This window comes from Neophocaena asiaeorientalis, unplaced genomic scaffold (assembly GCF_003031525.2).
Source record: "Neophocaena asiaeorientalis asiaeorientalis breed wild unplaced genomic scaffold, Neophocaena_asiaeorientalis_V1.1 scaffold291, whole genome shotgun sequence".
Taxonomy (NCBI): domain Eukaryota; kingdom Metazoa; phylum Chordata; class Mammalia; order Artiodactyla; family Phocoenidae; genus Neophocaena; species Neophocaena asiaeorientalis.
In genome coordinates, this window is record NW_020172735.1 from 1691746 (window position 1) to 1707569 (window position 15824).

Here is a 15824-nt window from a genome sequence, read left to right on the forward strand (position 1 = left end):
ATAGTGTGGCTCTGAGTTTTTCTCTAGCAGTGCTTAGCCACTGCAAAGGAGCAAAGAAGGGCTATAGCATCTATCCGAGATTCAAGTTTTGAAGGACAGAGATTTAAGAGATGATCCATCCAGGGGGTAATGTGAGAAGGGAAGGAGGGAAGAAGCAGGGGTACTGAAGAGTGGAAAAAGATGCTTTCAATGAACTGGAGGCTTCTATGAGATTGAAAAGCAAGAGTGAAAACAGGAGAGAGCGGGAAGGAAAAGAAGTTGTAATCAAACTATACGACATGAGATAGTGACACATCACATAATAAAATACATTAAGCAAACAGCTGCCTTCTTTAAAATCACCTTAGTATCATTAGTTGGCCAATATTGTAGACAAGAATAGGAAGTTTACTATTTTACTGAGACTAGTATGGCACAGAGGAAGGTTAAATTATTTGTTAATCCTACATGTCCTTCAAAGTCAGCCTGCTTCCTGAGGGTGTTTTTTTAATAACCCCAATGCTTAGTGATCTCCCCTCTCCCTGAGTACCTGTTCTTTTTTACTGTATAATTTGCTGTACCATTATATTATATATTATGTTTGTTTGTGAGAATCTTCAAGATTGAGTTTTGTTTGAGTGTAGGGAACATGTTCATTACTTCTATATGTCTACAGATGCTCAATAAATATTGTAAATTGGTTAAGTGGTAACGTATCACTAACTGAGGGGATTAACATTAACATCTGCCCATTTGATTTTTTGCCAGGATTAGGCATTTGATTTTAGTAGTTTTCTTGCCAAATGAAGCTGGACTGAAGAGAAAGGCTTTGAACTGATTAACATGAGTATAACCAAAAAGATAATACGTGGATTCAGAGAAAGGTATAAAAGAAGAAAGGAACTAATCATTCTCTCTCAAAAACAAAACAAATTAAACATACACTAAATGGAAGAATGTTCCCTTTTAATTAAGACTCACAGAATATTGATGCTGGACTTGATTATCTTAGTTAAACTCCCTCATTTTATATATGAGGAAACTGATGTTCAATAGAGAAAGTGTGTTGTTCATTTCCTCCCAGTATGGAAAAGACAATCCAATTTCTTTGAGTATCTCTTGGCACAGTACCTGGCTGCTCCCTTGAGCTTTATAATCCCAGACAATAATGGTCCTTTCAGTAGTAGCAACAATTCGTTTCAGCTGAGAGAGGTAATCACAACCTGTAATCCAGGAGGTATCCTGATAGAAAAGCATAGGATTGGCATGTTGTGTTTTGGAGTATATTGTGTTTTGTTTTATCACACAATGGTGGCTACTAAAAGAGCAGATTACTTACATTAAAAGCCCCATTTTGCCCCCTTATTTGCAGAGGAGCCACACAAGGTCTCTTCTTCAATGTCCTGAGAAGAGGTTTCCATCTTTTTCCCTTTCACCCTCAGCCTGAGTTTCTCAGAACCATCATCTGGAGAATGACACAGCTAGAGCCTGGCACAGCTCCCTGGAAGCACACAGCCACTGACCAAGCAGTCATCTTTATGCACTGTTCTTTTACATGAGAACACTTCTGCACAGGAACTCAGTGGGACTAGATTTAGGGCACCGATTAAGTGAGTTTTCTGGCCCTGTCCTCATGCTTAAATTTTTTAGCTGGAAAAGACCTTGGTGGTCATCTGGTCAGTGATCAAGTTGAGGTCAGTGAGTCTGCCTTGTGCTTTCCTAAAGTCACCAGATTGGCGTGGCTAGGATTCATAATATCTCTGACAACACACTACTTTACGAGAACAATGGCTCCCACTTGTGAGTGTCTTCTGTACCAGAAACTGCTGCCTGTGTTTCAGGCATGCCCTTGAACCTTCTGTAAAACCCATTAGGAATTTTAAGAAAGTTTCAGAAATGGAGGCTCCTCTGCATGGCACCCTCAGTGCATTTCAGTGCATACAAGCAGGGTGAAAGTCAATCATTCTCCATCTATCATACAGCCACAGTGGGATTCTGAGAGCAATTCACCATAGCTTTACAATATCTGCCACAAGATTACTGTTCCAGTTAGCAATATGGATTAAATAAATTACAATATTGCACTCAAGTTTTTTATGCTGTTTTCAAGTTTAGAATAAAATGTTTTCAAATAATTTTCACTGGCTATTTCCTTGTTCTCACAACATGGGTTTTGTCTGTCTTTCACTTTCCTCAATAGTGAGCACTTAGAAAAACAGGCGAAGATTTTAAGTTGAAGCTTCCAAGGAGTAGTCAGTTTCCAAACAATGCTCTACAATCAGATTAACTCAGAAAGCAAGGTCTGTGTCCTCTTTGCTGTTGCTCAAGGTTTAGTTTGGATCCTAGTCAATAAAGATAAAGCTACAGTCTATGAAAACCTCTTATTCTCAGAGTGTATTCAGGCTCTTCATTGAGATTTTGATTAGTTATGGAGGAACCATCATCAGTCAGTTTAACTTAATTAGGAATTTTTTAAAGCACTTACTGTAACATTGGTGCTGGTCTGAACTCTCATCTATAAGAAAAAGGAAGAGAATAATGATCCCCAGCTGGCACTACAATTAAAGATGAAAATGCTGGCTCTAAAGCAACACGGTACCTCTTTGGTTAACCTCACTTGTCATTTCTACCTTCTGTTAGTCTCCTTGTTCCTTCTGCCTCTGAAAAATCTAGCTGTAATCTAGCTCTGTAAAATAATGCACTGTTTGCTTTGGGCAAGTTTATGTTTCTGTGGCTTGTCTTTAAGCCTGGTCACTATGCTCTTAGGCTTAAACTTTATTAGTTATTTGTTCCTTCTATTTGCAAACTGCCTCACATTCTTTAGCTATTCAGAGCAACCTTTGATACCAAAAATTGGGACTGCAAAATAATACTAACAGCAATGGCAAGAACGGTAAACAGGTCAATATGAATATAGATTGATACAGAAAAAAAAACTTTTCATTTGAGTTATCTCTCAAGTTACTGAGATTTAAGAACATTCTATCCAATGGGCTTTCTCTTTTATTCAATAAATATGTATTGAATGAATATCATATCCTAAGTACTATGCTGGCTGAGAATCATAGATTTATCCAAGCAGAACTAGTATGTATTACTTGAGCAGCCTCTTATACCCTTAAAGCTTGTTAAATGCTCCCAAGGTAAAGGTTAGTGTCTGAAATATATTAATGACCTAGTTTCTTTTGCGTGCTCTAATGGTCTTGGGGAAAGTCTAGAAAATGGCTGCCCAGAAGGATGGCTCATGTGAAAAGGAGAAAAAGTAAATCGAGATTACTAAAACTGTTAGTTCTGGTCATCACAGACTGTCTTTCATCTGAAGAGTTCAAAAATGCTTTTGCAACCGGGACTTTTTTCTAGATGGAAAAAAAAAAGGGCTCAAAGAAATTCCTCTTCTATTTCTCTATCTCTATCTTGAGTGGAAGTCACTTGTTTAAAATTCTCTAATCTGCTCTAAAATTTTTATAATCCTTATATATCTTCTGAATTTTCTAAATCTAGCCTTTTTGTAGGAACTTTCATTAATGACATTTACAGTCTACATCACCAAGCCCTCCAGCGAGCACCATGAAAATCCTTAAATGTATTTATTCTACCTCAGATAGAGCCTGAACTGTGGGTGTAAGATATTTTGCATTATTAACGGCTATCTTTTAATAAATTATTCCTGTGACCTACCCTGCCAAATTACTTTTCTCACAGAACGTACCATCCTATTGTTAAGGCATGCAGCATTCAAAACACTATTTATTCCTGGAGTACCAAATCTTTAAATAGAAACAGGTGGTGAGCATCTGCATGTTCGTGAGTACACATGGGTGCGCCTATAAGCATGTGTGAGTGAGTGTGTGTGTGAGTGTGAGGGGGAGAGAGAGGGAGAGAGAGAGAGACATATCTGGAAATATGATAACGCCCTCTCACTTATTTCACATAATCCTGAACTATTTCATTATGAAGATCATAATTTTCCTCCTCACTTGTTTTTCTTTAGATACCATGTTAGTTCTATTTTTGAGGAAATAAAGGTAAAAAATGAGAAGGGAATTAATGCATCGAGAAAAGAGTGATCAAGGAAGGTTTTCACACTTCAATGAGGCAAATCCATTTTTATTTTCACATTATTTGTTCATAATTGTAATTGCCAACATTTACTAAGTGCTTACAATGATGTTAAGTGCTTTATGTTGATTAACGCATGTAAACAGCACAACTATGTAGGGAGGGATATTCTCTGGTTTGGATGAGGACGAACTGGGGCCTGGATATAAAAAGTAACATGCACAGCTGGCGGTGTGGAGGCAAAGCCCGTACTCAGAATCTCCTGCTGCACCTCTGGGTGCAGGCCGCCCTCTCTGACACGATCTGGCTGCCTATGATGGAAATCACTGAAAGGTGAAAATTATTGTTGAAATTTTAATCATGTGATGATTATTTTAAATATATTTTATTTGTATAAAGCTTGCCTCTACTTGGAAATAAACTAATAATTGGACCAATTTTTTGACATTTAACACCAAACATTTATTTTCATGGTGAAATATGATATAGATGATATCATCATACATTCCATGAAAATCTCTCATATTTTGAAAATAGAAGTCCAAAACATAAATTTAGAAAGAAATGACATTAATAGCAATGCCTTAAAATGTTTCCAACATTCATTATCTCATTTGAAATTCACTACAATCCTCTGAGGGAGAGGAGACTGATCCTATTGTCTTCATTTTACAGATATGAAAAAAAGAGACGTGAAAAGATACAAGTTGGCTCATTAAGTTCCCTACTTAACATCTAGGCTGTTAAAATAGAGGAGCTAGAATTTGAGCCTTGTTTTTAACTTCAAGTACAAGGTTCTTGTTGGGACCTTTTATTACTTGGTAGTATTATGACAAAATCACTTGGCTTGTGAGTGTTTATGATGTTATCTGAGAAATTATCCAGGATCATCCTTAATTATGCTGATGCCGCATGGTTCAATATGACACCCCAAGGAACAATGCCGAATGCAGTTACCAAAATCTCAAAAACTGCTGTGGGGTTCAGCGAGCTCCTCGTTTTAGTAATACTTGGTTTTTTTTTTGGAATAACTCTGAAATATGGCTATGGTTTCTGCCGCATCTGATACATAGGCATAATGCATAGACAAAACAAAAGAGAGGAAGGAAGGAAGAAAGGAGGGAGGAAGGAATCCAAGCTTTCAAATTACCTGGCTATTAAAGACTGTTATCAATCCTTTCTGAGAAGCTGTTATTAGTAAATCCAACTGAGGAATCTTGACAATGCACTTAATCACATCCCGTCTTCTACTACCTGTTGATGGCACAACACTCATTTCAACTCCTAGCAGTAAAGATCCTAAAAGTCACTTGTTAGTTTTATTTAAAAATAAGAAAAAGGAAACAACCAACTTTTTGCTAGAAAGGCTTTAGTTACTTAAAAATTAAAGTGGAATAAAACCAAAAAATGAGCAACTATTGCTTTTTAATTATTCTTAGAGATAGTAATCTGACGTTATAGTGTTTTCCAACTAAACACGGTGCATGAATTCCCAGAGAAAATGTAAGATCATACCCCATTCCACCCCCATGTGTACATTTCAGAGAATGAGTTTTCCAAATGTCTTTTAGAATCATTTCTATTTTAAGATCTTCACATCTCAGGAGCTCTTTCTTTGAACTATCACCATGTGATTTACACAGAATAAAAACCTAATACTATCTCAGGCTTTCCAGTACAAAAGAATGAAACTACTTTAATACTGCTATTAAGGCTTTTTTTTTTTTTTTTTTTTTTTTTTTTTTTCTTTTTTTTTTTTTACTTTATGCATTTTGAAAAAAACACTTTCAAGTTTTTTTGCCTATGTGCTGAATGATAAAGCCACATATACTGGGCCTCTTCCCAGGATGATTTAAATCAAGTTTTTATAATTGTAAACTCTTAGAGAGGAAAAGCAAGTGGACAAATCTCATACTCCAGTATTATCCCCCTAATTCATGCATTCTCAACAGAGAAATTATTGCTCCCAAAGGGGTACAAATTGGTTCTTGGGCAGGGGGTGGCGGTGGCGGTGGTGTGTGAATGAGTTTTACTCTCTGTGTCAAAAGCTCAGATATACATACAGTACATAGACTGATACACAGTATATCTGAGGTATTAAAATGTCTGGGGGTCAGGGGGAAGGAGGTTGAGAGGGGATTTGGGATGAGATTAGAAAAAAAGGTCCAAAAGATTCCTTGGAGGGGTCAATAATGAAAAAACAGGCACAGAATATTATTTTATTCCAAGCCACCATCATTCTCTTTGCTTCAACTCCTTCCACACTATAGACCACTTTTATCACAGAAACCAGAACTTTTGAAGGGTAACTCAGGCCAGGCCTCTCTCCTCTCTGCAGTCTTCTCACAGCTTTCTGTCTCACTCAGAAGTCTTTGGCATGTCCACAAGTCCTTGGACATCTGTGCCCATGCCACTGTTGCCTCTCTAACCTCATCTTCTACTACTGTCCCCCTACCACTACACTCCAGCATGAAGTGTGTGGTTCGCTCTCATAACTCCTTCAGGTTTTCCTCAACTATCCTATTTAAAATCTCTCCAAACCAGCTTCTTCCCACACTCCTGTTTTATTTTTCTCCACAGCCTGCCTATTTTATTATTTTTTCTGTAACACTTAATTTACTTGTTTGATTTTTTTATTGTCTGTCTCTCCCCTTTAGAATGTAGACTCCGTGACGTCAGGGATTTATGATTGTTTGTTCATTGCTGTGTCCCCAGCACTTAGAAAGTTACTTGGCCCACAAAGTAGACCTTAACAATTATTTGCTGAGTGAATAAACAAGTTACAGAACCCAACTGCTATCTATAAAGATGCTTTCAAAGTTCTAATTTAGGATGCCAGCAACAAGTCTCCCTTACTCACTGGCCACTGTTCACTCAGTGATGACAGAAGCAGGGATAACTCCCTTGCTTCTGTTCTTTGATGATAGTTCCCATGGAGGGGCCCAGAGGTTAGGCTCTGGTGAGGCCTATGGTTGGGCTAAGGAAGGGTCAAAAACAAGGGTGGGTTTTGCTCACAAAGGACTGGGGTTTTTTTTTTTTTCTTTTAAGGAACACCAGATTTGACCTAGACTATGCCCTTCATCTCAGAATTTGCTATGAAATGCTGGAGGACGGGGAAGATTCCAGGGTTTGCCTTTCCTCACCTTGGACTTCTTCCTCCCTGTAGGGAAGAAAGGAAAGAAAACCCAAGCTGTCAATAGTGGAGAGGGAAATGAGTTCCTGGGGTCCAGTTTCAAATTTTAAAACAAATGACATATGTAAACTGGAGACCTCTTAACCTGAGGTAACACTCTTCTGTGATTGGCCCAAATTTACAGTTTTAGAGGTGTAGCGTTAAACCTCCATAAGATAATTAAGGGTGAGAACGTGGGAAAGAGTTCTAATAAGTGAAAACTTGAAAATTCAATTTTAAGAATATTTATTTTAAAAAATATGATCCATTTGGTACCAAAGCATGCATTATTGAGGTGACATTGTAGAGAGCTTTAACTTAAGATCTGAACCTCTTCAGGAAAATGGGAATTTCCCTCCCTAACATACCTTACTTAGTGTCCTTCAGAGCAATGATATTTCCAACTCAACTGCAAGTTTCTTCTGATATTGCATTCGAAAATGTCACTCCCCTTTCTTGTTACAGAGTATTGATCAAGTAAATAAGATGAAAACTGGTTTAATGGAAATGTTATAGTCCCAATATTTATTTTTGAGAAAATATTAAAACCCACATTAATCTGTTAGGGAAATTTAAATTATCACCTGAAATTACAACTCGTTGTTTTCTAGAAACGAGGAAAACCAAATTTTCTTCATCCATTTGCGAAGTAAGAGAATCTTCTTCAGAGGAGAAGTATCCAAAGATCTAAAATCCCAAACAACACATATAAACATGCACAATATCTCAGAAATGGCTGTAAAGTAAGAGATTTAATGTTGGTTGAATTTGAAGACTTAATTTGGACTAACAATCAACAGCTTGATTTATAAGTATCAAGGGGTTCTGATATAAATATCAGAAGGCAGTTTAACGTATTCAACATACCACATGCTGCTGGTGCATGATTTTTGAGCAGTCATTGATTTTTCTTTCCAATAGATAAACTGACGTACTGGGCTGGTATCCTTGCTCAGACTGACAGTTCAATTAGGAGGTGGCACTTGTTTGGAAATCAAATCAGCCTCCATCAGACAGGGTCTCAGCTGAAAATCCTGACAATGGATTTGGCCACTCTCAAATAACCATTCCTACTCATTTTCGAAAAATCTTGTCCAGGAAGATTTATGGATTTATCTTGAAGTAAAAAAGTGCATTTTATTTGTGAATAAATTGTCAGATAATGTAATTCCAAGGAATTTGAAAAATAAGATAGCTGTTTTTCAGTTGTCTATGAATAAGCAGAAATAAAGTCCTTAGAAGTTAATGACACACTGTATTTCTTATAAACTTGAGACTAGTTGGTGCTTGGTAGTGAATAAACAGAATGAGCTTCTGAAATTCAAGTGTGCATGCAAACCACTGGGATCCTACTAAAGTGCAGTTATGACTCAGGCCTGGGAGTGTGCATTTCTAAGAAGCTCCCCATGAGGGACCACACTTTCCATATAAAGGACCTAGTGACTAAATGAGTCAATTGAAAATAAATCAAAACCAACTATATATCAGTTTGTTTTAATAACATTTGTCTATTTTGATGCTAGATGATGGCTTAGCATTATGTATTAACATGTCCTTTCATCAGTTGGTTTACAAATGTTACTACTTCCTCCTTTACATTCTCCCCCATTCAAACCTAACAACATAAACCAGCTGCCTTAATAATTTCCTACAATTAGATTTCATTCTTTGGGAAGATGAAGATTATCAAAGACTCTCTTGTATTTTCCAGTTTTCTTCCCACCAGCAAAAGCAGTATTCAATTAAAAGCTTAAGTAATTTATTATCTTCTCAGAAATTGCCACTAATTTTCCATGAGTACAGAACCTCTGCATTTAGTATCTAATTACCTCTGAAGGACTGAGAAAAGAGAAAGCAGAGAGCTTTCACTAGATCTCTGTTGGAGCGGACAGGAATCTTTTGTCCCTGCAACTTCCTGCCATCACTCATTGATGCATTACCCAGTTAACAGACATACATTGATCGGCAACTTAGCCCTTGTTGGGGCCCAGAGTAGGCCAACCCAAAATGTGTGCCAATGGCATATCGATTATTATGAATTAAAGTTACTTAAGAAACAGCCAACACAAGAGGGACACTCTGATCCTCCTGTCTCCCTGAAAACAGGAAATAAAGTTTTTGTGTGAAAGGTACACTCCCTTTCACTTTCACATGAAAGGATGTACCAGCCTGCATCCAGAGGTAGAAGGGACACCCTTATTGACAAAGAGAGAGAATTTGTGCCTGGAAGGGAGAAGCCTATATAAACAAACCTTGTTATTTCTTTAATTTACTACCCCAAGCCCAAACTCTGTTATATTCTTTACTAATGGGCACCCCACACCTAAATTTCTTTGTCCTCTCAATTCCTCACAAATTTATTGTTTCTTTGTCTAAAAAGTACAAAAAACTGCCTGCTTTGGCCACTTCTTAGATCCTATTTCTGTGGGACATCCCTGTGCATAAATTAAAATTTCTTTTTCTCATGTTAATCCGTCTTGTGTCAATTTTATTGTTAATCCAGTCACAAGAACTCAAGAGGTTAGAGGGGAAAATTTCCCCCTCTCCAACGTTCTGTATCATTTAAAAAAAAAATGTTATTGAAGTATAGTTGATTTACAATGTTGTGTTAATTTCTGCTGTACAGCAAAATGACTCAGTTATACATATATATTCTTTTTCATATTCTTTTCCATTCTGGTTTATCACAGAATATTGAATATAGTTCCCTGATATTCTGTATCATTTGAACCCACAATATGGCTTAATGACAAGAGCATGCACTGTGGAGTCAGACAGTTCAGTGTTTGAGTTCAGGCTCTCCAACTGACTGGTACTTAGAACTTGGATAAATACATTTAGCTCCTTAAGTCTCAGTTTTCTCATCAGCAGAATAAAAGGTCAAACTTCTGAGGGCTTTTTTTAATGGTGGTTAAATGATGTAACGTGTGTAGAGCATTTCGCACTGTGTCTGGAATATAATAATTGTTTTTAAAATATTAGCTATAATTATCATTAGAAAGCCTAGATTAAGAAGGTCTCATGGAAGAGAGGAAAAATATCATAAATTATATCAAGACCATAACCATTAATGAGAAAATTAGGCTCTCTCTGGAGATAGTACTTTAAAACTGTCAGTCCACTTGGGAATGGAAACGTTTCTTCTAAAAGAAAAAGACGAGTCAGATGGGTACTGCAGTAAATTGATGTGTGTGGAACCTCACTGGGAAAGATTTATATGACTTCTCAGCCAGTCAGAACTAAGAGGGAAATTCAGCCTCTTGCCCTTCCTCATTTATCAGGTCCCTGCAGCCTTCACTTCCTTCCTTTTTTTTTTTAAAGAAGATGTTGGGGGTAGGAGTTTATTAATTAATTTATTTATTTTTGCTGTGTTGGGTCTTCGTTTCTGTGCGAGGGCTTTCTCTAGTTGTGGCAAGCGGGGGCCACTCTTCATCGCGGTGCGTGAGCCTCTCACTATTGCAGCCTCTCTTGTTGCGGAGCACAGGCTCCAGATGCGTAAGCTCAGTAGTTGTGGCTCACAGGCCTAGTTGCTCCGTGGCACGTGGGATTCTCCCAGACCAGGGTTCGAACCCATGTCCCCTGCATTAGCAGGCAGACTCTCAACCACTGCGCCACCAGGGAAGCCCTTCATTTCCTTTCTTACTCAGTTTAGAATCTGTGGTCTGTCACTTCAATTCCACATTTCCACAATCCTCCATCCTTTTCTACCACTGCATTGGCCTGGCAGGAAACCCAACTCCTAGTTGGGTGCAAGGAAGCCAACTGCTTGTGCTCCTTGCACCCCAATTACTGTGGCTGATCAGCCACAGAAAAAGTCTCCCAGCCCTATGGGTGGGGCCATGAATCATTCACGAGCTCCAGCTTCCCGGGGCTTCAGTGCCGCCCAGCCATCATCCCACGCTTCTCTGGGCGATCTTGTATTACATTGTCCACAAAAGCAACGTAAAACCTTCTCCAGTCTTATCAAACATGTGCTCCTTGTTACTCTTTGCAGCTGGCCTCATTTCCTACTTCAGATGATAGTAGAAGTCTCCAGACAAGAACTTTCTTAGCATTTCCTGCCACCCTATTCAAAAATTAACCTGGTTTTGGATTCATTCTTTCTTCTCTTCTCCCTTTTAAAGGAAGATGTGTTTCTCCTTTCCTAGACTCATCTCTCCATGTATTCTTTGCAACTCATCCCCTTTCATCTTCAGAGATTGGCTCTTTTTTTCCCTCAGTATCTTCTATCTCTCTCTTTCTACCGCCTTCCTTTCAGCATGTTGGAATCTCCCTCATCTTAAAAACAAAAATACAGGGGCTTCCCTGGTGGCAAAGTGGTTGAGAATCTGCCTGCTAATGCAGGGAACACGTGTTCGAGCCCTGGTCTGGGAGGATCCCACGTGCCGCGGAGCAACTAGGCCCGTGAGCCACAACTACTGAGCCTGCGCGTCTGGAGGCTGTGCTCCACAACAAGAGAGGCCACGATAGTGAGAGGCCTGCGCACCGCGATGAAGAGTGGCCCCCACTTGCCACAACTAGAGAAAGCCCTCGCACAGAAACAAAGACCCAACACAGCAAAAATAAATTAATTAATTAATAAACTCCTACCCCCAACATCTTCTAAAAAGAAAAATACAGCAAACCTTCCAAAGGTAATTATAATTATAGATCATAGTCCTTAGTCCTTTTCTTGCTTTCCTCTTCTCCAGCTTCCTACTCCCAATATTGCAACCTCCTTCCATTGCTGTTAAGTTTGCTTTTTGCTGGTTGTAACAACAGACACACTCTTTCTGATCTTTGACAGTCTCCCCTCTGTATTAGTTTCCTATTGCTGTGGAAGCAAATTACCACAAACAAAGTGTGTTAAAACAACACTCATGTATTAGCTCATAGTTCCACGGGTTAGAAGTCCAACATGGGTCTCACATGGCAAAATCAAGATGTCAATAGAGACGCATTCTTTACTGAAGACTTGGGATAGAGTCTGCTTCTAAGCTCATTCAGGTGCTTGGCCCGAGGTACTCATTTCCTTGCTGGTTGTCAGGTGGGGCTGCCCTTACCTTTTAGAGGCCTCTCTTCAGTCCTACTACATGGGCCCCTGCATCTCAGCACAAGCAATGGTACTTAAATTCTCCACATTTAGAATCTTCTTCTGCCTTCTTCTCTTTTTAAGGACTTATGTGATTACATTGGGCCCGCCCAGATAATCCAGGACAATCTCCCTATCTTAAGGTAATTAATTAGTCATCTTAATTGCATCTGCAAAGTCCCTTCACAGCAGTACCTAAATTACTTTGATATTTGATTGGATAACCAGGGGACAGGAATCTTGGGGCAGGTAGCTGGGGTGGGGGACACCTTTTTAGCATTCTGCCTATCACATCCTCCTTTTATAAATGCATTTCAGTACAGTAAGTTATTTGTGCAAAATACAGCAAAAAGACCAACATTAGCAGCCAATTTAACCTCAGATAATAGTGTGAGAGAATTTTCAGATAATAATATGAAATGACAAAGGGAATTAATATTTCCACGTTAATGTCCTCTTTGCAAGTTCAAAGCTGTCCACTGGGCACCTTTGCTGCCTTCCCAGATGGCACATCAGCCATGCAATCTGTCATACATGTGGTTTACAGTCACATCTATGATAGGTGCCATCCTGTACAACATCTGCTCTTATGGAAATCATATATTTTGCTATTTTTAAGCTTATAGTAACACAATACTACAATGCTTACCATAACCAATTTCCAAAGAACACTAAAAACATCAAATTACTAAAATTAATTGAGGAAAAATTTAAGAGACATTATACCAGATAAACTCCTTCTGAAGAGACAGCTAAAGTTATTACATTTTGAAAGGAAATGTTTCAAATAATGTTTTTAAAGAGGAGAAAATATCTCCTTTCTTGTGATGGGCTATAGCCTCATGGATCTCAAATTTCTCTTTCAGTAGTTTAAATTTCAGTCTAATAATTGTGACATGCTTAGAGTATTTTATGACTATTAATGATGCTTTAGAGTATTAATTTTCTTTTAACTGTGTTATTTCAAGGGCTTGCTCCATGCATTAAGTAATCCATCTTTTTAACTACACTTTTTTTTTTTTTTTAGGATTACATAAGGAACACAAGTTCAATGTAGAATGTTTGGAGAAAATAAAAAGCAGAGGAAAATAAAAATCAGTAGGCAACTCATTTTTTAACCTATCCTGGAGCATTCTTTTCACAATTTTGAAGTCAGCAAATAGTTTTAGATTTATAGTAGTTCATTTTAAATTCACTTTGGGGGAACACAGTTATAGGCATCCCAGATGGTGCTTTATGGCTCTTCTTTGAATTAACTGGGTGTGCTCCTGGAAGGAACGTGTTTACGAATTGCTCACTGGAAATTTAGACTAACACACTATTGTAGGAAAAGAAGATTGTATCAATACCAGAATCTTCTACTGACTGGCTTTATAAATTTAAGACAATCATATTTCTTTAGATCTCTTTACATCTAATTGCTCTCACTATAAATTAAAGGGGCAGGTCCAGATGATAGTTGAGTTCTAAGGTTTCATTATTCTATAAGTATCAATTTTTTAAAGTACATTTGCATCTAAAACCTAGGAAAAGAAGGTATACCTTTTTGTGCCATTGCTACAACAAAGAGATTTATATCCAATCAGGTTTGTATGTTTGTGCCAGACTTCAAAAGAATAAACCTGGTTTGTACTACCTGATAAGACTGACTGTCTGATAAAAAAGACTAATTTCATTTCATACTGAAATGAAATTAGTCTTCCAGCATTGAATTTCCATTTTACGGATGACAGATCTGAAACCCAGAAAGGCTAAGTCACATGGCTTGAAATAGAAATGCCTCTTAGGAGCACTGGCACAGATAGTTTGTGAGGAAAATGACAGAAAAATAAAAAACTTCCTGCACCATTTTTTCAAAGTTATTCTTCATATACATACAGTGTGCCAGAGGTTGGTCAAAAATTTTTCTAAAACTTGCATATAATTTGTAGGAACCCAAGGGATGTAACAGGATAATGTAATTTGAAATTGCTATATAGAGAGGGAGAAAATCTCAACTCCAAGACCAAAGCCAATTTTTTTGTGTGGCTTTAGACAAGTCAGTTAACCTTTCTGTGCTTCATTTTCTTCCTCTTTATTATTGCAATAATATTATCCTCCATAATCTACATCATGGGGCTGTTGTGAAGATTAAATGAGAACATGCATGGGAGGTTTTGGGAAAAAAAGTAAGATGATCACGATGTTCTAGCTGAAAAGGGAAAGAGAAGAAGAAAAAGAAGGAATGGATGAGGGAGACACTGAGGCTCAATTTCCTCATCTACACCATGAAAAGTCTGAATTTAGTTTTTGTTGTTGTTGTTTTTGTTTTTTGGGGTTGTTTTGTTTTGTTTTTCTGCAAGAACAAGAAAGTGGTTTATTTATTTACAATAACAACAAAAATTTGTAACATAATTATCTTTCCTCAGAACAGATATCCCTACAAAATACACAGAGGCCAAATTCTCAGCTGATGTAGAATTCCATGTAAAAATGAACTATACTGTGTCTCATTTGTTGTCATTATGGGACATTTTTAGAGCATTGATTTCCTGAATCTAAGTGTGTAATATAATATAAACAGACTTATGTAACTTCCTGAAAGGCATAAATTATTGATATTGACATGAATTATTTGTTATACACTCATTTTTGCATTCTTAGTGGTCTGAAACTATTGCATTTGAAATTCAAGCACACAAACCACGGAAGGAAGGAAGGAAGGAAGGGAGGGAGGGAGGGAAGGAGGGAGGGAGGAAAAAAGGAAGGGGGAAAGAAAGAAGAGAGAAAGAAAAAGACCCCTCATAAGCTCAGCAATCAGAATTCATTCTCTTTGACATATGAAACTTGTACCCCAGTAACCCCTTTTCATGTCTATCATGACCTAATTTAGATGTTTTCATATATATTTTGCTTTCATATTTTCTCTTTCGATGTCATAATCAAGTACAGATCTAAGTAAAAGACATACTTTTACTTTTCATTTCTTGCAAAAAAGAACATACTTCAGAAACATACTCCACAGTAGAATCTTCATGCTCATCTACAGGTGTCCAAGGCTTTGTAATTGCTCACCAGAAGTTTGTTAGTTTTTCAATTAACATAAGCAACCTAAAATATTTATAAGAATTATCAAAAATACAAGGTTGTATTGAAATTCAATTACTGGTGTGCTGGGCTATGTATTAGTTTAGCTGTATTAATTCCAAAAATCAGTTTTATTGTAATTCTATTAATTTTTGTCTTCCAGTTTTAGAGATATAATTGACATACAGCACTGTATAAGTTTAAGGTGTGCAGCATAATGATTTGACTTACATGCATCATGGAATTATGACCTAAATACATTTAGTGAGCATCCATCATCTCATGGATATAAAATTAAAGTAGAAAAAATATTTTTCCTTGTGACGAGAACTCTTAGGGTTTACTCTCTTAACAACTTTCATATGTAACCTACAGCAGTGTTAATTATATTTATCGTGTTGTACATTACATCCCTAATACTCATTCATCTTATAACTGGAAGTTTGTATATTTTGACCACTTTCAGCCAATTCTCCC

At 37.5% G+C, this 15824-nt stretch overlaps 1 protein-coding gene across 1 annotated transcript in view; it reads right to left on the reverse strand.

Moving 5' to 3' along the window:
* WDR64 (WD repeat domain 64) overlaps nt 1–15824 on the reverse strand; it is a 148152-nt gene that overhangs the window by 116788 nt on the left and 15540 nt on the right. The window contains exons 3-5 of the mRNA XM_024740483.1: nt 7795–7897; nt 5189–5292; nt 1111–1221 (exon numbers count right to left, since the gene is read on the reverse strand). Coding sequence (XP_024596251.1) covers nt 1111–1221; nt 5189–5292; nt 7795–7897 — 318 coding nt within the window. The remainder of the gene's footprint in view (nt 1–1110; nt 1222–5188; nt 5293–7794; nt 7898–15824) is intronic.